Source organism: Chanos chanos, chromosome 1 (genome assembly GCF_902362185.1).
Source record: "Chanos chanos chromosome 1, fChaCha1.1, whole genome shotgun sequence".
In the NCBI taxonomy this organism is placed as follows: domain Eukaryota; kingdom Metazoa; phylum Chordata; class Actinopteri; order Gonorynchiformes; family Chanidae; genus Chanos; species Chanos chanos.
The window spans coordinates 28,333,206-28,360,358 of record NC_044495.1 but is presented as its reverse complement, the minus strand read 5'-3'; the positions used below and the strand labels follow the sequence as shown (position 1 = coordinate 28,360,358).

General features: G+C 44.1%; 1 protein-coding gene across 2 annotated transcripts in view; it reads left to right on the top strand.

The window, feature by feature from the left end:
* plxna4 (plexin A4) overlaps positions 1 to 26,480 on the top strand; it is a 195,959-nt gene extending 169,479 nt beyond the window's left edge. For both annotated transcript variants that reach the window (XM_030785978.1, XM_030785970.1), the window contains exons 23-32: positions 1,839 to 1,905; positions 3,327 to 3,473; positions 4,889 to 5,048; positions 8,162 to 8,265; positions 11,737 to 11,836; positions 14,045 to 14,235; positions 16,539 to 16,708; positions 20,235 to 20,447; positions 24,479 to 24,629; positions 25,102 to 26,480. In XM_030785978.1, the coding sequence (XP_030641838.1) occupies positions 1,839 to 1,905; positions 3,327 to 3,473; positions 4,889 to 5,048; positions 8,162 to 8,265; positions 11,737 to 11,836; positions 14,045 to 14,235; positions 16,539 to 16,708; positions 20,235 to 20,447; positions 24,479 to 24,629; positions 25,102 to 25,197 (1,399 nt within the window). In that variant the 3' untranslated portion in view covers positions 25,198 to 26,480. The remainder of the gene's footprint in view (positions 1 to 1,838; positions 1,906 to 3,326; positions 3,474 to 4,888; positions 5,049 to 8,161; positions 8,266 to 11,736; positions 11,837 to 14,044; positions 14,236 to 16,538; positions 16,709 to 20,234; positions 20,448 to 24,478; positions 24,630 to 25,101) is intronic.
* Positions 26,481 to 27,153: the final 673 nt, after the last annotated feature.

Here is a 27,153-nt window from a genome sequence, read left to right as displayed (position 1 = left end):
GAGGAATGTAAGTGGGTTTGTATATGTTCAGAAGATGATTATAAAGCAGATTCATAAAGATCTCTCTCTCTCTCTCTCTCTCTCTCTCTTGCTCTTTTGCTCTCTCTGCATCTATGGAGTGTAAATCTGCATTTAAACAGCCCTTCCATGCGGCATCACATCTGCACTGGAGGGGACCTTCAGCCCTTGTTCACTCCAGTGGAAAATGTCTATTTAATCAGGAGGAACCAAGCACTATTCTGTTCATTCCATCCTACAAAAGCTTGGTGGCCATCAGTTCCCGTCTGCACACAGACTGCCTGTCCCACTGCCAAACAGACACTTTCCTTAGCGAACGTTACACCACATAATATTGTCCCCGTGTTGCTCCGATGTTACCACGGTCACAAAAGGTTGGCCGAGAGTTGTGCCAGTGTTGTGGGAAAGTGCCAGAATGACCTGGCACAGAGGGCCCCTCCATCACATTCCCCATAGACGGAGCAATAATGAAGGACGTGCATGAGTGAATCCATGGGACCCAGCCAAAACGGATAATTACGACAGGCCCTGTTCCCTTCACCACCACAAAGGCAAATAAATAAATAAGGAAACACATCCATCACTGTAAGAGTGGGGGAATGAGGAAAGGGAAAGTTAAGGAAGAGCCCCGCCAAAGATCGCCCCCCCCCCTTCTTTTCAAAACTCTAGCCCTCATTCTGTCTCACTCTCACTTTTGTCCTTATTCTTCTCTTTTACCATTCCCCTCTAGTCTACAAGTACAAATCAACTATACATTTTCTCTCTCTGTCGACCCATCTGTGTCATAATTGGGCTAAATTTGGGGGACATCAGACACAGTTGGAACTGTGTGTGATTATAGGATGGAGGGATGAATAAAAAAAAAAACATGAAAGCAAAGATGAAACGTGACCCAGTTGACCTTTGGCTCTCTCCTTTTTTGGGTAGTTGTGAGAGGGACAGAGGCTGCTGCACAAGAGGAAGTTAATCCTCTCCAGATGCTCTGCCAACACTAGGCAGGCTAGAGCAGCCAGCCCACCGGAATCACCCTCTCACCAGACCCCGGTTCAGTCCTCTGCAATGTAGCCCATTCTCACAGAGGCTCAAAACAAGGGTGTGCAGCTGCAGGTGGCAGATGAAGGGTTAGGGAACAACCCCCACCCCCCACCACTACACACACGCAAACACACACACACACACACACACATGCACACAAACAGTGAAATATTGATGATTTGGTACCACAGTTCACTGAGGGTTCCTTGGCAGATTACCTGCATGCCTATCATCACATACACACACACACACACACACACACACACACACGACACAGGATCAGTAGGTCTTGAGTTTCACCCTGAGCTTGTTATTATACTTCCATTCTTATTTATATGTACACATCACTCCCACGTCATTTAGCATTCAGGTGAGCACAGTCATCGGCAATGTCTATAGAGCAGCATAGTCAGACTCATTCACTTTCTACTGTAATGGGATCCGTGCTCCACCAAATGGCTTTGCAGAAGTTTGTAATGAGGCCAGTGTGATTATCAGCTCACGTAACAGCAGTGCAGTGGGATCATATAAAGGCTTTTAATTGGTTTGCCCGTATTAAAATCACATACAAATACACGGCCACAGCAAGTCTGCAAAATTACACCAGACTGCAGATCGAGGCTATGGAGCCACAAAGCAATTCACGTTTCGCCCATTATGTTTGTGTAACAAATTCCCATTCATCACAGGCGGCGCTTTTCTTTAAGTGAATTTGTCATGGTTGTGATAATCATGTTTTCTCAGAACACTCATGGTGATAATCGCACGTTTGTCTTTTATTTAAGGACGGAGTCTGTAGCTGAGAAAATGCTGACAAACTGGTTCACTTTTCTGCTCTACAAGTTTCTAAAGGTAAATAGATCTGAATGTCTTAATCGTGTGTGTATGTGTGTGTGTGTGTATGTGAGAGAGAGAGAGAGAGAGAGAGAGAGAGAGAGAGAGTCTGTGTGATTGTTTAACATAGAGAGATAGAGAGACGGACAGACAGAGGGAGAGACCTCTCACTTTCCCATTTGACAAAGAAAAATCCATGCACACAGGAGCCAGCTGATAGCCTTGTCAACAGTCTGTATATGTGTTCATATGCTCTTGTTTGACTATGTTTCCATTTGTGCATTTATCTCAACAGTATACATGTGTGTGAATGTGTGTGTACATGTGTGCATGTGCGTGTGTGTGTGTGCATGTTTGTGTGTGTGTGTGTGTGTGTGTGTTGTACTCATCGGTAGGTGTACAGAGGAAGCACAGTAGTGCTGACTCTGCTGTTTTTCTCTGTAATGAGAGAATAGATGCAGTTGGCCCAGGTGCACTGCTCCCTCAAATTGTCATTGTAGCCATCTGCAGGGCAGCCATGAGATTCATTCATAAAAGCTATTACCCTCCTGTTTCTTTCTTTGTCTTTATCTATCCCTTCTGTTTATCCCTTCATCCTCCAGTTTTTCTCCACTGTCACATACTAACAGAAGCTGTCATGTTCAGTTTAACACATGCATGAGGTGTCTGCACGTGCTTGTGTGTGTGTGTGTGTGTGTGTGTGTGTGTGTGTGTGTGCACGCGCATGCCAGTGTGTCGATTTTTGTTTAATCTAAACCTATATCCACTCATACTTCCATATATACACATATGTATACATATATACAAAAGATGTTATGCATCACCCATAACAAATTGCACGTAATCCCTGTAGTCTCTCTCTTCTTAAAGGACGTGACTATTTCATTCTGCCTTAGACCTCTGTGTGTTAGTGTGTGTGTGTGTTTTGTGATAAGTCTGGTTTTCATGCTATAGCCTGCTCATTAGGGATCCAGTGAGATTCCACCAGTAGATTTGAAGAGCTCCAACTGTATCCCAGTGCAGTGTCACACAGAATCAATAAATTCATTCAAACCCTATCTATCTATCTATCTATCTATCTATCTATCTATCTATCTATCTATCTATCTATCTATCTATCTATCTATCTATCTATCTATCTATCTATCTATCTATCTATCTGTCTGTCTATCTGTCTGTCGGTCTACGCATCTATCTGTCTTAACATCTATCCATCTATCAGTTACTTATCTGTCATTCCAGCTTGCTTGCTGTCTGTCTACCAGTCTGTCTATCTCTCTCATGTACAGACAAACTGCATGCTACACAAACACCACTGCAGATCTTAAGTGCTCACGTATTCTACACGCATGACTCCATTCAAATTCTCTGGAGGAGAGAAAGATGGAGAGATAATGGAGGGGTGAAGTGACAGAGTGTTGCTTTTCTCTCTTCCACAGGAGTGTGCTGGAGAGCCTCTGTTTTCTCTCTTCTGCGCTATCAAGCAGCAGATGGAGAAAGGCCCCATCGACTCCATCACAGGCGAGGCTCGCTATTCACTCAGCGAGGACAAGCTCATCAGACAGCAAATCGACTACAAGACACTGGTGAGACCCTGTGCACAAAGGGAAGGAGAGCAGGAGGGAGAGAGAGAGAGAGAGAGAGGGAGAGAGACGGAGGGAGATGAGCACGGAGGAGAGTGGATGTTCTGGGTCAGAAGGCACGCTTTGGCTGTTTCCGTTCCACAGGACGACTGCTTTTACATGCCTGACAGGAAGCGGGGCAGCCTGCTCCACCTTGTGGATGACCTATGACTGCTGCCCTGACGGCTGTTGACATGCTTAGTCATCGTCAGCGATGGCGGTGGTTTGTGTTGTCAGGGTGACTGTTGATACAGTTGTTTACCAGGCCAGAGTTCTGCTACAGTGCTCAGTATTCCACTCAGCCCCTGCCATGACCTGCAGTCTTTATCTCTCTCTCTCTCTATTCTTAATGTCTCACTGTGGCATTAACTCTTAGCTCTGATAGTTATGGCTCCCATAGACATCATTGATAGTTTACTCTTTATTGATAATCACTGATTAAATAAAATCTAACCACTTAGTGAAATTAATCAATGAAAGGAAAGGAGTCTCAGTAAAAGCTTAACACTTTGAATTGAATGTATCGATAATGGTAATAGCTCTTTGTCCTAAGGTGCCTGTTTCACTGATAGTCCATTCATTATTTGATTGCAGTAGAACGGGAAAGCAGAGCAGTATACTGCGACTATAAAATCACTCCATCTCATCGTTTTCTAGTTGAAATTACCTCGTCCCATGGACCATGTAATTATGTCCGATGATGATGATGGTAATCACCATCATCATCATAGTCGTCGTCATCATTCTGAGAGATGAGGAGTAGCGTAAGTGAGGTGACTGTAATTAGAGTGTTAATTGCTGAGCGCTATGAGTTCAGGTTTAGTGAGGTGTCGAACTCCCTGGGGTGACCTGGTTTTCTAACTGCCTTTAGCATTTACACAGTTATATGCCACGTTCAGTCAGTAGATCTGAGTCTGGCAGACAGACAATTCATCAGCACTGTTATGAAAACCTGTATGAGTTTGTATTGGGATGTTCACTCCATTTTACCTTTAAGAAGAGTACATTCCCCTTAAAAATGCACATTCAATGAGGTCAAATTCAATATGTACATTTCAACAATTCACAGTCACTGGTATTTATTAGAATACTTCTTCCCTGTATATGCTTTCCTGATTCACAAAGTGAAATTTCAGCTTGCTCTGGAATGCAGTCACAATATTAAAACTGAGACTGAAAAAACACTATGCCACTATGTACAGTCCACCTCCAAACGTACAGCACAGCCAAGCTTTGACTACCCAGCAGAACTTGTCATTTGTAATATCTACATGTTTTATATGTGTGTGTATGTGTGTGTGTGTGTGTGTGTGTGTGTGTGTGGGTGTGTGTGCGCACGTGTGTGCGTGTGCGTGCATGTGTGTGTGTGTGCTGTTTAGGTGGTGAACTGCATCCACCCTGATAATGAGAAGAGTCCAGAGATACAAGTGAAGGTGTTGAACTGTGATACCATCAGCCAAGTGAAGGAGAAACTGCTGGATGCCATCTATAAGAACGTACCATATTCTCACCGACAGAAAGCCTCAGACATGGACCTGGGTATGACCCCTGAATTTACACACACACGCACACGCACACGCACACGCACACGCACACACCAATACACACACATTCACACAGACACCAATTCAGCTAGCTTTGTACACCATCCATAGCTCATACATTTGTGGGATTTTACTGAAACATCCCAGTGCCACAGTGTGAAAGGTGTTTAATGCGGGAGCTGTTCATTTACCTGGTCAGAGTCCTAACACTATCAGTGAGACTTGAGTAGAAGGGAAGAGGCTGGGCAATTCAAGGCTCAACGGCTTGATTCCCAATTTGATGGAAAAATAAATTATGCATAGAAGAGTGGTTGATTAAGGTGAGGCAGCGGATACATTTCCATTATAATTGAGATTTGATGCCCCGTTCGATGACTGTAATTGGGGCATGTGAAAAACACTATGCGTGTGGTATGATTCATCCAATCAAACAGTGGAACTTCAAAAGAACTTATCTTTAAAGTTCACCTGTATCAGAGGTGAGTAACTTGTAATTAGACAGTTTGTTGTCTTGTGAGGGGACTCAGCAGGACTTGAATTAGTCACACATTCCTTTTAACTGATTCCTTCCTTTACAACGGTTTGATGGACTATGGCTGTGGAGCGGAGCCTCAGATGGGTGATTCATTGAAAGAATGAAGAAGAACTGACTGAGATACCCTCCCATCCCCCATCTCTGCTCTCATCATATAGCCTACCCTTATAGTGCAACTCAGTTTATTTTCACTAACTTAATTGGCAGGGGAGAGAGACGGCATTGGCGGCGGTTTGAAAAATCATGCGCAGATCTGCCGCCCCCTGTTCAATCTCACTCAGCTCTAACAAATCTCTCTCTGATGTGATGTAACCTACTCACAGTGAAAGAACAAGCACGGCAGTCCATCACAGCTCCCAGACCTTTTATTTCTGACTGTATATCTGCCACTTTCCTCTGCCTTTGCAAGCGTTAGGCATTTTATGGATTAATATATCAGTATAGGTTAGATTTTTTTTTTTATTTCTTTACCACTGTATTTTTCTCTTTCTTTCTTTTTTTTTTGCAGTAATATCATATTTATAGTCAGCCACAGCACAATGGTAGTGTATCCATGAGGGAACGGCTCAGCGATAAGTGAAGAAATTGTTTTAGCCTTTTGACGAGCGGTCTGGTGTGAAATGGTTTCATATGCCCAGCATGGGGGGCTGGGTAGTTTTATTATTGTTTTATCAGGATGGAGAATTGGACTCTGTCTGAGGGGACCCTTTCTTATCCTCCTTCCTTAAGGAAGAGGGGGGATAAGAAAGGAAAAAGGGACGATGCGTCCAGCTCTGAACGCGAGGGGCGCAGCTCAGCATTCCGTAAACATGGCGGCGGGGTCTCGGAGCCGATACGGAAAGCTGATAAGGATAATGGGATTGTGCCAGGCTCCATCTTCCTAGCTCTCCTGAAACAAATTGGACAGGAGTGTTTCTGTTCCCTTGGTTTTGTTTTTAATTCCCTCTGTCACGGTCCCCTGAGGGGAGAGCAGTTGAGAGGGAGAGGGAAGGAATGAGGCAGTTTGAGGGTTGAATTATGTTAACAGACATCTTCTTGTCTGTGCCTGCGCTCTTAATACTTTTCTCCTTTTCTGCCCGCCCCATCTACCCCACACCCCCCACCCCCCAGCCACCAACACCTCGTCCTCTCTCTCTACCTTCATTCTCCTGTTACCTCTCCCTCTCTCAGATCTTTCCCTTTCCCTGCACCCTCGTTCCTCTCTCATTCTTTTTCTCTTCAGTATCACAGCGTGTTCCCCAATCACCCTCTCCCCTCTCTCTCTCTCTCTCTCTCTCTCTCTCCCTTCCTCTCTCTCCCTCTCACTCACTCTCTCTCTCTCTCTCTTTCTCTCCCTCCCTCTCTCTCTCTCTTTCTTATCTTCTCCATACGTTGTCCGAGACCACTGAGTGTGGATTTGGGAATCGGGGCAATCTCAGCTTGCACTAGTTTTGTTTTCTTCTCCTTTTTTCTCTTTTTTCCCCTTCCTCTATTCTTCTCTTCTCTGTGTTTGTTTATTCTGCCCCAACTGGCGAGCTAGCTCATTTGCATGTTTATAGAAAGATGTACTGTACTGAGGAATAAAACAATGGGAAGCTCTCCTGGAGCTCTTTAATGCGGAAGTTATTCTCATCACCCCGAGCCATGTCTCATCATCCTGCCTGTGATTGCTGTTTTCTTTTTCTATTTATGATCAGAATGGCAGATAGCGCGGGGCAGGGTGTGAAGAGGGAGCCCAGACTATCTGCACAGTCATATATTCATAAAACAAGAACAAGAAAGAAAAAACACTGATTTATCTTTATATCTTGATACAAAAGAATATGTTTATTTCATTTGAGTCTTTTTTTTTTCTTTTTTCATTTTTTTTTTCTTTTTATCCTGATTTTCTCTTGACATTGTGCTGAGGCTGCAATGAGGGGCTGCAATGAGGGGCTGGCTCCAGGGAGAGGGAGGGGGGGGGGTGTTGTTCAAATGGGATCTGATTGTACTCTGTTTCTCTGTGACATCTATAAGAGCAAGTTCTACAGGAGGCTCTGTGTCGTAGACAGGAAGCCTGGACTGTTGTATTCAATCTCAGCCACTACAGACGAAAAAGAAAGTGGCTTTCGGCACTGTCTGTAATCACAACCATCGATCCCACGACCAAGCTCACCAGCCCTCTAACAAAAAAACCGGACTGGAAGATTAATTTACTTTCCATTCCCTCTCTTCTACCTCCTTTTTTTGCCTTCAGTCGCTTTATTCTGCATTGACTCTCCTTCCCTTCTTATTTACTTCATCTCTCCATCTCTTGCACTCTCCATCCACCCACATTCTCTCCCTCTATCTTTATTTCTGGCTCTGATTCGTTGTTTGCATCTCTCACTTTTTTTTGTCATTAGATCCTGATATTCCTTCACAGCCTCCTGAACACCTCTGTAACATTGCATTTGCCGTTGAGAACATTGGTTTGAATTAGATGGACAGGCATGTAGAGCAGTCGACACGCAGAACAAGCAGTTCTGATGGAGCAGAAGCGTGTAACACAGTCAGCCAGGCAAAATCCTGTCTCTAGACCTGTCTCACTGTTTCTCTGGTGTTTTTCCTTACAGAGTGGCGTCAGGGAAGAGGGGCCCGTGTCATTCTCCAGGACGAGGATGTCACCACTAAAATAGAGGGAGATTGGAAGAGACTTAACATGCTGGCTCACTATCAGGTGAACTCACATTACCGCACAAGTCACGTACAGGTCAACTTGAGGCCGACGGTCCAATTGTAACTCATGATTTACATCCAGTCAAATGAAGTGATTAGTGGAGCTGATTAGTGTTCCAGTTGGAGGAGGAAGACACAATAGTCAAAGTTATCAGTGTAGATGAGTCACATTTGTGTAAAGCTGCGATGTAGGTTATTCACTCGCAGGTAAATTTGTGCAGGAAGCTCGCTCCATTTCCTGGTAATCCTCCAGCCTTAATAAGGCTGTCAATATGCTGGCACACAATGGAGTCAGAAGGCAGCTAGATGAATGTTTAATCAGGGGAAGATCCCCCCCCAACACACACACACACACACACTCACACCCCATCACCCCATCTCTGACTCATCTCCCTTTTGGCCTCTGTTGTTTCACTGAAACAAAAACCCAGGCCTAGCTCTGGAGATTGTGTTTTTTGTTTGTTTGTTTAGCAGTTTTTTTGTTCTCTCTTTAAGAGTTCGCCTTTGATGTTTGAGCGTGAAAGATGATTCTTTAAAAAAGTAATGATCGGTAGTAATTGACTTTTGTACTGTGTTTGAACGGAAAACAGAATCAAAATGATCTTTTAATAGTACACCAGATGATCAAAACACTGTTCATCCTAACCAAAAAATGAATCTAATATGTCGGGGAAGATGCACATTGTCTTTGTAGGATCCTGTTTAGAGCAGCGTGCTCAAATGTTTGAGACAATGCTCTGTGACAGCGGTGATGTACACATACACACACCATTGTGTTCTGCTGTGAAGGTGACAAAAAGCACTCAGTGAATCACAACAAACAATGCAGTGTATGCTAAGTCACAGTAGGTTCAAGCTACAATAGGGTCATGCTACAGTAAGCAACAATAGGATCACATAGGTTTTAAGCAAATGCCCAGTAATAAAACCGCATGAGAGCTTGGATGCTTCTGTTCTCTGGACAGAAAAAAGGTAGATAATTCTTTAAATGTGGGATAAGAGAGTTTGAGATAATTATATTTCTATAACTTTTGAGTGATTAGGTAGAAACAGTAAAAGAAAAAAAAAGCATCTTTTCTTAATCACTGCCTTCAATATGAGTCATGTTGAAGATCAGGAGATGCTGGTTTTGTTAATGATAAACTGTCATCATTCTTTTTTTCTCAGTCTGTCAGATCACACATTTATAATACTACGTCTCCTTTCCCTCCTTTACTCTGAGTGAATTCCTCCTGTACTGAGTGGCTGTCAGAGACCTCATGCTGTGACCCCATCTGACCTCTGACCCTCTGTAATAGACTGAGCAGTCAGAACACTTCCAGGTCATTTAGAGAAAGTGATTGTGACTGACAGGACTTCCCATGAGTGGACAGAACTGAGATGGATATTTTCCATGACAGCACCCTGAGTCTGAGGATATAGCAGATAGAATCTGAAGTGTCAGTCTATCAGCACCAAACACACATCACACATCACAACATATACACACACATGCAGCAGCTGCCAGACGCATCTTCTGGTGTGTGTGTGTGTGTGTGTGTGTGTGTGTGTGTGTGCGCGTGTGTGTCCGTGCTGGGTGAGAGAATGGGCCTGCTGTTCATTAAGGTGTAAATAATTTCCTGGGTGAGCTGGCCGCCCCTCTAAATGAGCTCAGTGAGATCGCAGCGTCCGCTCAGCGCCTAAATAAAATGTCACAGGGGGGTGTGGGGAGGCTGCAGGGGCACTAGGGAGGCGACGGGAGAACGGATTAGGAGTTGATTGGAATCGGAGATGAGATAATGAAGACAGAAGTTAATTTGTTTTCCATCGGGGAGGGCACGTTATCCTTGACAGAAAAAGAGGGAGAGAAAAGCTATCAGACACGCAAAGCCTTTTAGCATTGCTGAGGACAGGAGACTATAAAAGCCAGACATCCAGACATCACCCCCACACATTCCATTTCTCTTAGGAACCCATGTCTCTCCCTGTTCAGGGAGTCTATCTAGCCTTCTCTCTCTCTCTCTCTCTCTCTCTCTCTCTCTCTCTCTGGGGCACATATGTTTAAATGGGGTCAAGAAATATTGTTTGTGCATTTTATTCAAAATTTCAGGTGTTTCTACATCAGATAACCTCCTGTTGCTACATATATTACAGATGTAAGCGTACATATCTTGGTTAGCTGTATAGATGTGATACTCTCCTCCAGACCCTCTCTAGCACATGTTGAAGCGCTAATCCTCTCTGAAATCTCAGCTAGCTGTGGCTCCAGACTCTGACAGTGTGTCTGACATTAATACTTTGATTTCCTGTTGGGGAAACATCTCATTGTGTTACATAAGCTCCACACAGGCAGCCCCCATATCTGATTAGCACAAGACCAAGTACTGACTAAAACTGGAAAAATTGAGCTTCAAGAAGTTTGGGAAACTTTCACTTTTTTTCAGATGTGACCTCTGTTTCAAATCTCAGTAGGAACTTTCTGCTTGTTTCCTCTTTATTTTTGGTGAGTTGATTCACTATTGAAACCTAATCTTAAACTTAAGGTTCTTCATGGTCGAATCTTTTGAATCTTAAAGTACTTGTTTACCCAGACCCAATCGGTTGAATTCTCATCAGACATCAAATCATTCTCAGATGCCGAGATAGTTCAGACAGTGGGTAAATCTTTAATCTGTTCACGGATATTCTCTCCACACTAACATTCACGTCCTTGCCCGATTCCTCTCATACGATGTCAGTGTCAGATGTGCGGAGGAGCCCAGACGATGGGTTGTGGGGAAACGTGGGTATTGACTCATGGACCGTGTCATTAAATCAAGGATACACAGGAAGGCCTACATGGAGAAAGGTGAAAGAGGGGGCAAAAGAATAATCTGATAATAATGAATAAAATTTCCCACTCTACCCAGTTCCCCTATTCCCCCACAGCCTCCACAGAACCTCACCTCAATTAACCCTTTAGCTGCCGCTGGCATCGGTGAACAAAATATGCAGAGAGGGAAAGCTGGGTTGGGAGAAACACCTCCCACATGTGCTAATTGAATCCATTTGGCTGGGGTTGATTGTGCAGGCCTGTGGCTGCTAGATGCAGTAACATGGCTGGGTAGCTCCCAGAAGAGAGGGATTTATTGAAATGGGATCAGGAGACATGCTGTCTCTCAGAGGTATCCTTATACAGTCACATTCAGTGAGTTAAAACAGGAGGATACGTTCAGTTTTTCAGGTTCGTCAGAAAGTAAGCCACACTTTGGGTCCCTTTGCCTCGCATAGTTTCTGAGTTTCATCAAATGCTGAGTTGTGTGGCTTAATTAGTTTTGGATGACAGTTTAATGTGATAAAGGAGTAGCATCGAACCCCTAGTATCACTGGCTGTTTGATATGGAGTCTCTGTGATTGGTTCAAAAGACCGTGTGGTATTTAGGCGATCAGTGATTGGTTACTGCACCAGTCCTATTGATGTGGAGTCTTATTAATGATGTGTCCCTGTCTGCAGGTGCCTGATAACGCGGTGGTGGCTCTGGTGCCAAAGCAGGTCACAGCCTACAACTCCGTCAACAACTCGACTGTCTCCAGAACTTCTGCCAGCAAATATGGTACATATAACAGTGCATGTGTGTCTGTGTGTGTGTGTGTGTGTGTGTGTGTGTGTGTGTGTGTGTGTGTGTGTGAGCGTGTGTGTGTGTCTGTGTTTTTCAAAGTTCATAAAAGAAAATGACAAGGGACTTTTGGAGTTAGAGCCAGGTTTTTTTCTGAAGGTTTGAACCATCCTCCAAGACAGAAAATAATTATAGCAACCACCCATTTCCCATCAGCTATTGCCTGAGGCCTATACAACTGCAGTCCCATCATTGGAGCATGGCCCATTACACACACATACACATACACACACATGTGTGCCACCCCTACCATCCTCTCCCTCCCACTGATATGGAAAACATACACGTTCTGCTACCAAAGAAGTAATTAAAATAACTAGAAACATCCTTGCTATATAAGCTGCTATGCCCCAGCGAAACAGTTCCAGATCGCTCTCCACTGCAGTTTGCCATTCTCTACCTGTGCAGCAGGGTTCATGCCACACGGGTACCCATGGTTTGCCATGTGTTAGGAAGAAGGAAATAAGAGTATGAGTTTGGTAAGGAGTTGAGAGCACCCGTCTCTACTTGAATCTTCACTTCGATTCCTGCCCCATAATAAGGAGAGAGAGAGAGAGAGAGAGAGAGAGAGAGAGAGATAGAGAGAGAGAGAGAGAGACAGAGAGAGAGAGAGAGAGAGACAGAGAGAGAGAGAGAGAGAGAGAGCGTCAGCTGATAACAAGGCAGAAGCCGAGAAAATGAGTCTCTCTGCACTTGACTTCCCTCCTGAGATGCAGGCACCACTGTTCCAGTCATGGTGGTGACATCACCCTGTGCGCTATTGAATCTGATAAAGGCCCAAGATCAAAGCCCAGCGCTGGCCATGAGACACTACACACACATCAAATAGAACATTAACACCACCTCATCTCCATACACCATCTCCCCTTCTCCAAATTAGCCTTAAAGAGAAGAGTGAAATCGTGTGGCAGAAGAGAGACAGAGAGAAAGACAGAGAGAGAGGGAGAGGGATGGAGAATGCCACACATCACTTCACTTTCTTTTAAAATTAACTTCAAACGACAGGGAGCCTCTTCAAACTGGGCGAGCGAAAGACTTACTTTGAACTGACAGAGTACAATGCACAGACTCTGAGAAAAGAGTGAGCAGACCTTATTATGGAGGGAGAGAAAAAGAGAGGGAAGGAAGAAAGAAAAAGGAAGCCGAGTCCTCTCTCTCAATCAAAACCCCACTGTGTGATATGTCAGGAGATATTTCGGCGCGGCCGTCAGTTGCATGGAGCGTTCCTTCCCCGAGTGGGTTTCTGCTCCATAGAACGTGTCAGGCCCTATTATACTGTAAAAGAGTAACACGACCCACTCAATAACCCTCCGAGAGTTAGTCAGGTCACCCAGAGAGCTTTGGGTCTGGTTCAGGGAGTCAATCTATCCTTCTCTCTCTCTCTCTCCCTCTCTCTCTCTCTCTCTCCCTCTCCCTCTCTCTCTCTCTCTCTCTCTCTCTTTCTCTCTCTCTCTCTGTCTGTCTATCTCCTTTCTTTTCAGAGTTCCTTCCATCTCACTTGCTTCCTCTTTTTCTTTATGCTCTTATTATCTTCCATTTTTTCTTCCCTTCTTTCCTTCTTTCTTTCTTTCTTCCCTTCTTTCTTTCTTTCTTTCTTTCTTTCTTTCTTTCTCTTTCTCTGTCTTTTTGTCTCCTGGCCTTGTTTTCCTTCCCTGCCCCTCTGGCTGTCTGCCTGTCTGTGGTGTTTCTCAGGAGCTTCCTTTCTCTAGAGACATTGATTTGTGGAATATCTGCCAATGGTGAAAGTGTTCTTTTTTTTCATCTCGCCATATCAGGGCTAGCTGATCAATTCTTTTCACACTGTGTAAACATTTCATCGAGTTCTATGTTTTTAAATGTCATGGCCATTCGTGCCATTGGGTGGGCCATGAATATTTCATCTCCTCTGACACCTGTTCGATTTTGTGTCTGCTGGAGAGTCCAGCCATGTCTACAGAGAGAAGGAGTTATGAAAAAATCAAGCATCCGTAGATTCTAAAACATTCATATTCAATCTCAGGCTTAGCACGGCCCAAAAGTAGCCGTGGATAAGGCAGAGTGTCAGAGGTTCTTGTTCTCTCAGGATGAGTTTGTGTGGTTGGTGTAGTTAGATGGTTCTTCTCTGACACACCTTGTGGTCTTGCCTTTGTGTCTGTCATCCAACAGAAAACATGATCAAGTACACAGGCAGCCCGGACAGCCTGCGCTCTCGCACGCCCATGATCACACCGGACCTGGAGAGCGGGGTCAAAGTTTGGCATCTGGTCAAGAACCACGAGCACGGCGACCAGAAAGAGGGTGACCGCGGCAGCAAGATGGTCTCTGAGATCTACCTGACCAGACTCCTCGCCACAAAGGTTAGTCAAATGAAACATGTTTCTCACAAAAGAAAAATAAAGGTTTAGACACAAGCCCAAGGACAAGAAGATGAATGTCTTGACTGATTTGTGATCATAGGACAAACCATGCCCGCATAATTGGAACGTCTTGTTTCAGGTGAAATTGAGTCTTAAATGTGTGGTCATCGTGTGAGCCAGTCTTTGCCCTCTGTCTACTCCATTCGGATTCTCACGTCGACATCGCAGCATAGCTAATGACGCTAATCGAGCAGACAGCAGACGTGGACCATATGCGTGTCTCTCGGAGACAAGACAATATCTGGCCTCAAGCAAAACAGGTCTAAAATGAGTCTGTCTTCTCTCCCTTTTAAGTGCTGTGATCTTCAGAAATTTCAGTCAATTTGTTTTAGAGGGAACCAAGCCTTTGATCCCACTGCCGAATGTAAACCACAAATCCACTCGTAACAACGAGCTTCCAGGTGCTTTTCAATCTGATTAACTTGCCTGAGGACACAGAGGGAGAGGAGGTGAGAATGAGGAGTGCAGGGTTATAATTTGTGATTCAGAAAGGCTTTCACGGTGGCAGTTTGATGTATGCTTGCTCTTCGCTATGAGCTTCAGACAAGAGGCTCTATGTCTGACTCTGTCTCACACATCCATGATGAGAAAAAAACAGAGGCAGGAGTCATAGCATCTGTCCTGCTCGGCTGTCCTGACGGATGCTTCCCCGTGTGTTTGTCTGAATGTGTGTGTGTGTGTGTGTGTGTGTGTGGGTGTGTGTGTGGCAGGGATGCATATGTGTCCTTAAAAGGCCAGAAAAAAACAACGTATGCAAGACATACACATCTCACGTACTCCCACATACACACCCATACATTCACTTATTGACCTGCTACAGAAGAATACCCACAGAAAGAACACACACATTTACAGCATGTATAGACACAGAGATCAAAACACCAAACGTGTTGGCTAAGAGAGTATTTCACACACATACCTACACACATGCCCACACACACTCACAAATGCCCTACTTCACTGTGATTACCCAGCTGGGCATGCAGACAACATGTCATATTTTTAGACGGATTGTTTTGGTGGAATAACCAGTTTATCTTGGGCACCATCACTCTTGGTGAAAAATGATTGCTGCGACAGCACTGTAATTGACTGTTTGGCTTTCACACCTTCAATAAATACCTGGAGCCCACCACAGGCGCTGACATCTCCCATATTAGGTCCATCAGTGCCTCCTCGCTCTGAAAGACAGAAAGGAGGGGGAATTCACCAACTACAAAGCTTTATCCTTACGTACTCTTGCCCCCCCCCTCTCTCTCTCTCACAAACACACTATGTCTTCCTCTTCCTCCCTCTGCCTCCGTCTCACTCCTCGTCTTCCACTCTCTCAGTTCACATTGTCCCCATTCATCTCCCTCTTTGATTGGACTAAACCAGCAGGTATATGTAGAATCTTGACGCCTGCCTTGTTGAGTCTAATAGTATGTTTAAGCTTTGGTGTAATGACCAGGTAGATCTGAAAGGCAGAAAATGGCTGCTTTGATTCCTGGTCGACTGATGATGATGTCAGCCCTCACACAGCCACAAGATGACACCTGTCAGGTTCTTTACCATCTTCTCTGCCTCCTACAACCCGCCACTGTCGCCACAGCGACAACTCGGCAAGCCAGAAATATGTATTTTCATCTTCATAGGGAAAAGATAAGCTGTCAGGAATGTGGGACGCTGCAGAATTATGACTGTGATTGTCAGCTAACAGGATTCTTTTTTTCCCCTCTTTTCCCTGACTCGGTCACCGTTGAGGCAAAATGGGATTTTATTCACTGTGCTTGTGCACACCTCATCTGACGGCAGCGTGCTTGCAGTTGCCACGAGATACACCCCCCCCCCCCCCCATCCCCCAGCCCCCATGTATTCCATCAGCTCATTCGTTACAAGTGGATTAGATTCTCTGTTCCGTTTTCTCCTTAAAGTCGACGGTGCTAAATCAAATGAGGGTCGATGGTGCAGGGTGGGCACTAATCCATCCACACAAAGAGGCTTAGGCAGATTCTGCTGCTGTTCCTAGATATTATTAAACGCCAACTGTGAAATAACAATTCCCCATCAAAGAAGGAGATTTAGGCCCCAACTTTGACAGGTAACACATTCAAGTACACAAACACTTATGCACATATAGAGTCAAGGTATTCCATAACAAATCATTTTCTCTTCCTGGCAGTGGTTAGGTGAGAAGCATACAGTGGTAGTACATGTAACTCTCATTCTCCTTTTGACCTTGTCTGGTACATTCTGTTCTTCAGGGCACGCTGCAGAAGTTTGTGGACGACCTGTTCGAGACCATCTTTAGTACGGCACACAGAGGAAGTGCCCTGCCTCTGGCCATCAAATACATGTTTGACTTCCTGGACGAGCAGGCTGACAAGCACAGCATTCATGACCCGCACGTCAGACACACATGGAAGAGCAACTGGTAAGAACGCTGACAGCTCCATTCCTGGGAACTCTCAAACACTATTAACACCCTTCACCTTTATTTACCAATACAGCCTTCGATATTCCCAGGGTAAGTACGGAATGCAAAGGTGCCATAGTTGATTGAATTCAATGTCCAATCACATCTATAGACATAAAGTCTGCTCAGTTGTATGTATTTCTGTGTTCCCCATCTTGTAACCCGGCAGAAGCTTAGGGAAAAATGTGAGAGAGGAGTTTTAGTGTGTTTAGTGTTTTAGTGTGATCTGGTGCTCAGTGTCTGAATTAGGCATGGCATATTATATCCATTGTAGAGAGAGCCCAAAACAATGGAGTCAACAGAAAAGCTTGTTGCTTAGACAAAAAGAATAGAATTAACGTTACCTCATCTTCCCCCACTTATTTCTGTGGCCATAAACTTTGGCCAACATGTTTAACCTTTAAGCTTCCATCAGAGCATGTTTTGATGAAGGCTTAATACTTCCTTTTACCATGACTCTTTGTTTTGGGGTCACATTGACGTAAAGGCATTACAACGAAGCACACCTGTAACTCATACTTGGCATGTTACCGGCCTAATCCAATGTGGGATAACCAGTGTCATTGCCACAGTTCTTAGTGTCCCCTCTCACCAAAGGCACCATCACATCACTGTCTCGGTTTGATGTAGGTTAAAAACAGCCATCCCCAAATGAATTTCACCCCATCACTTCAGACCCTAATGTACTTCCTGGCTGCAGTAAACTGCTATTGGTTTGAGGAGAGATGACCAAAGTTGGGAAGTACCAGGAAGAGAGGAGAAGAGAAGAGAAGAGAAGAGAAGAGAAGAGAAGAGAAGAGAAGAGAAGAGAAGAGAAGAGAAGAGAAGAGAAGAGAAGAGAAGAGAAGAGAGCTCTCAGAGAATGACATGGGTGTTAATCCTCTATTAGGCTGTGCCCCTTGCCAAGTTCACACCATACATCACTCAAGACTGCTCTGCAAGGGTATGGGAGCTGTAGGCAGAAATTGATGTGTGGGCTGGACAGAGGGAGGAGGAGAAGGTCTGTTTGCTCTATTTTATGGTCCTAATTTCTCCCGTCTTCCCTCCATTGCCTTATTATACCATTTGTGAGCATGTTAAATGTTTTCAGGGAGCGCCATGGGTCGCACTTACATTAGACATTAATGGAATCGCTCTGGCACGAGTAGGACGTTAAATAGCAATTTATCATCACACGCATGTCGGATAGAACGCTCTAATGCCAGAGCAGTGTCGCTGTTGTCAGTGCATGTGTGTGAGCGTGTGTGTGTGTATCTGCCGCACAACTAATGTCCCACTCTGCTGTTTGTGCTGACGGCTGCAAACGTCCCCACGAGAGAGGGAAAATCCCTTTTTCTCAGTGATTGTGGAAAATCGTGAAACAAAAGAGTCAGTCCTAGCATAATAAAATTGTGCATGTGGCATAAGTCCTTAACTGAGCAGAGCTCTCTGAAGGACATCTCTGATTTTAATGGTGTAGACGGCACAGCAGAGGAACGTAACACTTTTGCTAAGCCACACCATTGGCTGGATAAACCGCCATGTCAATTTTGAGCATTTGAGGGACAGAATATGGGCAGGTATGGTAGGGTAAAGTAGAGAGGCATCCAGCTTTTCATTTGTGATAAACAAACAATGTATCACAACAGGTCATTTGATGCTTTTGCTGACGTAGAGCTGTGAATGAAACTCAGTGCTGAAAAGCCTTTGCCTTTTCAAAGCTTTTAACAGGAAACAGAGTGGATTTGGTCTGCCCTCTAGAGTACATTATAGAAACTCTCTTTATTGAGTATTTGTTTGTGCTTGTGTGTGAGAGAGGGAGAGTTCTAGACAATCCAGATGGTGTCTTAGCATTCATACCTATCTCCCTCTCCTGTCTGTTGTCTGCTTTCTCTAGCATTTGTCCTGTTTGCCCAGACTCCGTTTACAATTTCACAAAGTAAATAGACTTATATTGTTTTCTCAGCTAAATTACACAATGTCATCAAAGAACAAAGACACCTGAAACTTTAGGGATGAGTTATTGAACAAAGACACAAAGGAAATGCTAAACCTTGAGCCTTGTACAAAGAGTCATTATATAAAATCCATATCATGTTTTAAGTGTGAAATGCAGATGAAATGATGAGAGGCAATGCCTCTACAGCAGATTCTCTGGAAAAGAAAAAAAAATTAGTAGAGAGAGCCTGATAGGTTGAGTCAGTTTATTTAGACTGATTGATTAAAATGTTGAATCAACACTGAGTTAAGCCGCTCTTGAAGATACAAACATTAATGCAAGGATTTTTTTTTCCGGGTCTCAGGCAAGAGAGAACAAGTATAGGTTCTCCCCTTCACATTCTGCTGGGCGCACTGTACCCTCCATCTCCAAGCAAACTCTCACAGTGAATCCTGCGTGACTATACAATGGCAAGACTGTATAGATGTGTACACTACCATGCTGTGACAGATTATCAACAATCAAGACTTCACTGCTACAGTGTTAATATCCCTCTGATCCTCCCCATAATCCCAGATGACTCTCTGAGATTAATTTGAAGTCATAACGGCAGGTTTTCTTTCCTCAAATCCTCTTTTGTCTGGATGAATGATTTGAAGGCAGTAGGGGGATGGTGTTGAGATGCTGTTGTTTGAATGGTTTTTCGCTCTCCCTTTGATGCATCCACCGCATCAACTCCACAGAGGTGTCTCTCTTTTTCATTTTCTCGTTCTTCCCTTTCTTGTCGAAGACAAAAAAAAAAAAGAATCAAAGCAGCACGAAAGCTAATGAGTTTTTGATGCAAAATCAAACATCAACAGGGGAAAAGGGTCACAGATAGACCAAACAACCACAGAGGACCGTCTTACTTGTAAGCTCCTCATTCTTTTCTGTGTTACGGAGCCCAGGCCTACGTATACCTCTGTATGTTTATTGTCACAGGAGTCTGAACTAAACCAGAGGTGCAAACAAGTCAATACGCAACGTGTCAGCACACCACCGTCAAGCCAGCGCCGCAAAAAGAAAAAAGAAAAAAAAAACCCAGACGCTAAAACAACAAACCTTTGCTTCCTGTTTTCCGAGTTTGTTGGCTGTAACTGACAGAGGAATGAACATGTAGGAAATAAGCTCTGCCAACACACTCTGGCTTCACATCTCTCTCCACTGCTTTCAGCGCTTTATCACCACACACACATTCCTCTGATCCAGGTCGCCGGCTGCGCTGTTTGGGTTGGATCAATCAGAAACCGACTCCCCGGTTCTTTTTGTCTCTGAAAAATATTAAATCAATTACATCTGTGCTGAAAGGCTCGACAATGTTCAGAAGCAGGACAAATAAATTGCACTGAGTTCTCCAATAACCAGTAAATTGTCCTCATCCTATTTCATTTTAACAATTGTCAAGATCAAGGATCCTAAACTCTCAAGAGTTTGTCTGCAAGTTCAAAAACGTCTGGTATCTTTGTATAAGCATTACATATCTGCAATGCTGGTAAAAACAGATTTGTGTTCTCTCTGTCCCTGCAGCCTACCTCTGCGTTTCTGGGTGAATGTGATTAAGAACCCCCAGTTTGTGTTCGACATCCATAAGAGCAGCATCACAGATGCCTGCCTGTCTGTGGTGGCTCAGACCTTCATGGACTCCTGCTCCACATCTGAACATCGCTTGGGCAAAGACTCGCCCTCCAACAAGCTTCTCTATGCCAAGGACATCCCCAGCTACAAGAGCTGGGTAGAGAGGTAAACGTGTGTTTATGTGTGCTGGTATGTATGTGAGCGTGCATTTGTGTGTCTGTACATTGAGAATCCATAAGCAAACCTAGTTGCTATGAGATGCACACACAGACAGCTAAACGCTTTAGTGGCATGAGTATAACACTCACAGTTCAACAGTAAGTAAACCACTGTTCTACAGAGAAGTACAAAATTGTGATCCCAAATGTCTGCCCTCAGAATTTTGTTACATTTGTATGTTAAAAGTGAACGGTTAAAGATGAAAGTGCTTTCTGCTGACTCTGTATGGAGCTGCTGCCTTTTTAATGTCGTAGCAGTGAGAGACCTCTGATGTATGAGTAGTTGAGTAGCAACACAAATGAAACACTGTGTGAATGGATGTGATTGCCTGGGGTAGGCCCTGCTTTGTACGGCCTCTAATGGACAGAATGCACGCTGGTGTGACAAAGCAAGCCATGGCATGTGTGTGAGAGTGTTGGTGTAATTTCTTAAAATATGAATTGTATTCAATTCATTTGGGGGCAGTGAGGAATAAAAGATGGAGAGTGTGGGTGTGTGTGCAGTGGTTCAGACTGTTTATATGTGAGTGGTGCTGTTAGCCTGAAGATCAGAATACGCGTGTGTGCGTGCGTGTGTGTGTGTATGTGTGTGTGTGTGTGTGACTATGTGTGTGTTTGTTCAGGCTGTATGGTTCTGAGTCAGTGTGAGATGATCCATCAGTCTGATCTATTGGTGCTGTAGTGTGGTTTTACATTAACTCTGTATGATGTATGTCTGTCGGCTGAGTTTATGGGTACTGCCACTGATCTATATGTTGTTGGAGGAGATGATAGTGGTTGCCCGGCTGCTTTAAATATGGATGAGAATCACTTAAGCATAATTCTCTCTGAGGCCGAACAGCAAATAGTATAGGAGTGCGAATGTGACTGTGTGTGTGTGTGTGGATGTATGAGTGCCTAGTTGGGGGGGGGGTGGGGGGGGGGGGGTGGGTGCACATGCATTTATGTGCTTGTGAGTGTAAAAAAGAGGGAGAGAGAGAGAGAGAGAGTTTGTGTGTTTGATGGTAGAGAGAGGGAAAAGAGAGTGTGTCACGGTAATGAAAGTGCAGTATGTGTAGAGGTATGATATAAAGAGAGAGAGGAAGAGGAAGAGAGAGAGAGTTTGTGTGTTTGATGGAGAGAGAGTGAGTCGCGGTAATGAAAGTGCAGCAGTATGAGTAGAAGTATGATAGAGAGAGAGAGAGAGAGAGAGAGAGAGAGTTTGTGTGTTTGATGGAGAGAGAGTGTGTAGCGGAAATGAAAGTGCAGTAGGTGTAGAGGTATGATATAAAGCCTGAGTAATGCTGTGTCCATGCAGAGTGACAGTGTGTGCCTGTTACACTGAGCTGCAGGAGTTAGTCACTGAGTAAGAGAACAACTCTTCCCTGCAGGCCAGGGGTGATTTACAAATGAGGAGAAATTCTGACAGAACCGAATGCTATCACAAGACCACAGCTATATATCCAAGTTGAGAAAGATTCTGATCTGTGATTTAAAACCTCCCTGTGATTGCCCTGCGTCTCCTGCCGAGAGATCTGAACTTTTTACTTTTGAAAGAATCCGTCAGTCCTGCCACTGTGAGAGGTGTGTACAGTCAGAGATTAGAAATTCTCACTGCAGGTGAGTGCCTTTATCGCTGGCTTTACCGGGGGAGAGGGTTCATTTCGTAACCTTGAAAATCCCTGGACATTAAACGAAATAAGTGATGAAATTGTGGCTCGACAGGTGTGTTAGCGGATGAGCAAGATAGCTTGAACTTATGATCTGCTTTACCTGACAGATCAGATTATACATTTGCTGACATCGTAAAAGGTAAATAAGTTATATACTGTGATTTAATATAAGGAGGCACAAGGCGTCATCTTCTAACTACACCTCCTGAACATTTTTTTAGAACTCCATTGCACATTTTCGCCAAGGGATAGGGTTTGTGTTTGTAGTCCTCTAAAGCTCTCCCCTCTCTTTGCCAATGGTTTCCTCCGATGTTTTTTGGCCCGAGCAGGTAAGCCCATCATTAACAACAGGCGTGTCATTCCTGCTATTTCACATACTGACCTGAAGCTGAGCAGTAAATAGGTTCTGTGTCATGTGGCATTAGCTGCTGCCAGGGCTGGCGGGCCCTGACGGACCAACGTGTTGGATTCAGACAGAGATAAGATTCTAATCAACCTCCTCTTCCTCATTGCCAGCACGGCCATACACAATAACAAACCACTCTGCTTAGCCGGTTTCCTCATTCCTTTAGGTGGTGATTAGAGTCTGCTTAAAGTATTTTATTTATTTGTTAGGGAAACGCCGTATTAGAACGCTGGCGAAAGATTGTATTTCAGGAAGTCTGAAATTTCACAACACACCCACAGCTCACTAATGTGTGTTTAAGAGTCTGTCTGTGGGCTTCTCACTGAGATTAATGTGAATATTTAAGGTTTTTTAACTAGGTGTATGAATTATTATTTTTCAGTAATTCCATGACTCAGTAAATCAGACAAAGAGTCATTCGTGCTGTTTCCACTGTTGCATTTTCAGTTGCTATCTTCCAACACTGCTCTCTGTTTATGAGAGAGGATAATGTATCATAATGAGAGAGGAGTATATTGTGTAATAAGGCAGAGCACTGTTATCAGTCTACACACAAACACACACAGGACCGTAGGGTGTTGAGAGAAGAAACAGCAGCGGAGACAGAGGAGTGGGTGAAGGACATGGTGTTGATGCATTGATGTTATCGTAAACATCCACGTTTCTAAGCGTTACGTTTAGTGGTGGGGTGGCAGTAATTGAAATGGTTTTTGTTCATGGTGTATTAGGTAAGCAGGTGATATGGACACACTGGATGCCCTTGAGGATGATTGGTCAGGTTATGGTTTTAATTAGCCATGCTCTATCTGTATCAGAAAATGAGACAGCGTCTCTCATTGCAGTCCTGGGTTCCGTACGACTGGTAGTTTAAGGATAAATCGATGTTTTACATGAAATGTCTCTCCTTTTCATTCGTGTGTGTGCTATGAGTGACAGAGACACAGACACTATCCCCAAACAGCCACATCTCTCTTGTCGCAACTCACCTCTCTCCTTGTCTCTCTCTCTCAAACACACACACACGCTCACACACTCACACACACAGATACATGCTCCCTGTCAGTCCACCCTGACACTTTCCCCACCGATGGCCCCATGGTGCATTGCAGCACTTGTCATTCAAAGCTGTGTCTGTGTCCTGATGCAGGATATCTCTCTCTCTCTGAGACACACACACACACAGAAACACACACACATGCACAGAGTCTTGGGGACTCCTACAGTTTTAGTTTTGTTGGAGCGAAAGATCTTCAGTGTAGGAAAAGCAATCAGTCACTGTCAACAGCAGCAGCCGTGCCACTGTCAGCCATTTAATTACAGCAGGTCATTTACATTTTTAATTCTTGTTGCCTGCCACCTCCCGGACATCCCAAATATGTGTGTGGGTGTGTGTGTGTGTGTGTGTGTGTGTGTGTGTGTGTGCGTGTGTGTGCGTGTGTGTGTGTGTGTGTGTGTGTGTGTGTGTGTGTGCGTGTGTGTGGGAATGAGTTTGTGAGGCACTGATCAGATATTCTAAGCATCCTTTAGATTTTGCACATCCCTCTACACCAAATTTTCAAGGGCACTGGCTCATTAAGAGTCATGACTGTGTGTGAATGCCTCTTGAGGCTGTTGGATGTGTGAAAAGTAAAGGTGAGAATGATCCCCTAGGGTAAGACAGCTGTCAGTCTAACTCTTGGTTTAACTCTCAGGCTCTCCTGGCCTGACCCAAAACTGTCCTGGAGCCAAAATGAAAATAAATTGTTACATTGCAATCATTAAATAACAAAATGGTTTAGTCCTGTCTATGGCCTTTTTGGGTCTATTTCTAACGTGTGTGTGTGTGTGTGTGTGTGTGTGTGTGTGTTTGTGTGTGTGTGTACGTGTGTGTGTGTGTGTGTGTGTGTGTGTGTCTGGGCGTGCTTGTGCGTGTGTTGACAGATACTACTCGGACATTAGTAAAATGCCTGCCATCAGTGATCAGGACATGAACGCATATCTGGCTGAGCAGTCCCGCATGCACATGAATGAGTTCAACACCATGAGCTCCCTCAGTGAGATCTATTCCTACGTGGGCAAATACGCTGAGGAGGTACGTGTCCAGTCCAAGTCATTATCATGGATGATTCCACAGGGAAATGGTCTGTTCAACTTGTTGGCTCTGTGGCTTTGTGCATCACTTCTTTTAATAAAGCAACACTCTAGTTTCACTGAGGATGCTCTAAAGCAAGATATGTGTATTAGAACAGTGGACAGCAGAAGCTTGTCCCCACAGTGGGTTTACATGCAGTCTTAAATGATAAGTTAAAACAGCACTAACAGTCCATCTGAATGGTGACAACACAACAATGTTCATTTCATTCCTCTTTATTTCATGTCTTTACTCTCGAAAAGATGAGGAACAGAAAAATACCCAGGGTTTTACCAAAAAAAAAGTAATTTGTCATCATTTAGCTTGATTTTAATTGTCACAGTTAGGAGTCGGGAAGATGAAAAAACACTGGTGTGTAATGGTGTTATGAGTGATGTGTGTTACACAATGCGTGTGTGTCTCTCTCTGGCAGATTGTGTGTGCACTGGAGCAGGACGATGCAGCCAGAAAACAAAGACTGGCCATGAAGCTGGAGCAGGTGATCGCTCTCATGACCTTGGAGAGCTGAGGACCGCATTACCCAGAGTGCATTGGGAGAGTCCGTCACAAACCGAGCCGTGCCTGAGCGAGGACCTGTCCATCTATCTCATCACTTCCTTTATTTTCCCACAAGCCTTTGCGTCACATTAGCTCTGCTTCCTAGAAGAGTAGGGATGGAGAATGGTGGAGCTGAAGATTACTTTTTCTCTCAGTGTCGTAAAAATGGTTGACTCCCCACTCTGCTGCATTTGGGGAAGGGTGTTCGCTTCATAGGTGAAATTTTCAATTCCCTGCACAAAGGAAAGAACTGTTACATTTATGTTGCCTTCAAAATATCGCTGATAGCAAAGTTGTTCAAACCACAAAGTTGGGTGTCAATTTATTCTGACTTTCATGATTAGAATAGTGTATGATGCTATTATAGAGTCCAGTTAATTGTAGTACTTTATTAAACATTGAGACACAAAGTAACAGAGAGACAGCGAGAGCGATACAGTATGTTTATGGGGACCACAGACCGAATGGCTAGTTCTGAAGAGTTCTATGATGGTTACAAAAACCATCTGAGTTACCTTAAAACTGTATTTGAGTGAGTCCGTTTATGAGTAAAAGTGAAGATGTTCCATTTTCACTCGATAGCAGGTGAGGATCCAAAAGACTTTTCAGCCTGTTGAAGAGAGCAAGTGCTTCTTGACTTTCGCACTCCATCTGGGACACTGACTGACTGCCTTGTGAGTGGTAGAAAGAGTCCCCTTGTGGCATAACTTAAAAGTTTTTCATTCACGTCCCAGAAGAGAGAGATTTTCTTTCAGCTCCTCTTAAACAACCTCTTGCTTCTGCACACTGCACTCAAATGAGCCCCTAGATAAAATGAGGTGAGAAAACCCAGGGATGAATACTTCAGACATAAGCACACAGACAGACACACACAGACACGGAAAACTCAAAACTACAGCCAGCACAGGTACTCCCCTTCCTCTTTGTTCAGTTGACTGGCTGTTTCGGCCTGCTCTCCTTTGAGAGAGAGAGAGCCGGGCGTCTTTCCCTCTCTGCAGTCTAACGATAAGCACATTCTATAGCTGTCTCAGATTAAACAACCTCTAAAAGGAACTACAATACCGGAATGCCCAAACTAAAAATTGATGATGAACTACAGATATTGGTTTAAATTAGGGATCATATTTCTAAAGAGAACTGCCACAAAGACTACCTTGATTACACTGGACCTTCCATAAGACTGTAGAAGATCAACAAGTGAACAAAGTTGGCGCATAAAAATACCAAAGGAGCCCAATGTTTTTTTTTTTTGTTGTTGTTTTTTGTTTTTTTAAAAAAAAAGGGGGGGGGGTGACACGATACACGATATGTATTTAAAGAGAAAATGTACCACGAAGGAGAGAAAGGAAAGTGAGAACATCAAGGACGACAGAAAAGCTTGAGTCCCCCGCAATGCAAGAGACTACTCTTAGAGTAAAAATGAAAAGTACTGTTTACTGTGTGACCTCAGTGTGTGCAGGGAGAAGCAGAGCTTGATCTGTTTGTTCCCATCCTCGTCTTCTGGCTCAGCACACCGTCTCTACTCACACTTCCTTGATACGCTTCCTTGTCCGATTTCAGTCTTTTTTTTTTGTCTTTTTTTTTTTGCACAGCAGTGGAGAGGCCGAGAGGATGGCTAACCCCAGGGCCTGAGGGATATCCTCCCGCTTTAGGGGAACTGTTCTTGATGTCATCCTCCAAGCCTCAAAAACTGAATCCGAATGTACTTTCAAAAAAAAAAAAAAAAAAAAATCAAAAACGTTACAATGACAAGGATCTGAAAAAAAAAGTATTGGACATTCCTGTTCTCGTGGGGGGTAGAGATGATTGAGTCTCTCTCTCTCTCTCCTCTCCTTTAGCCCTTTGACTTTTCTTTTGCCTTGACAACGTGCCCCATGTGGTGATGTGAATGTGCGGAGACCGGACGAGCTCCACCTTGGGTCTTTAT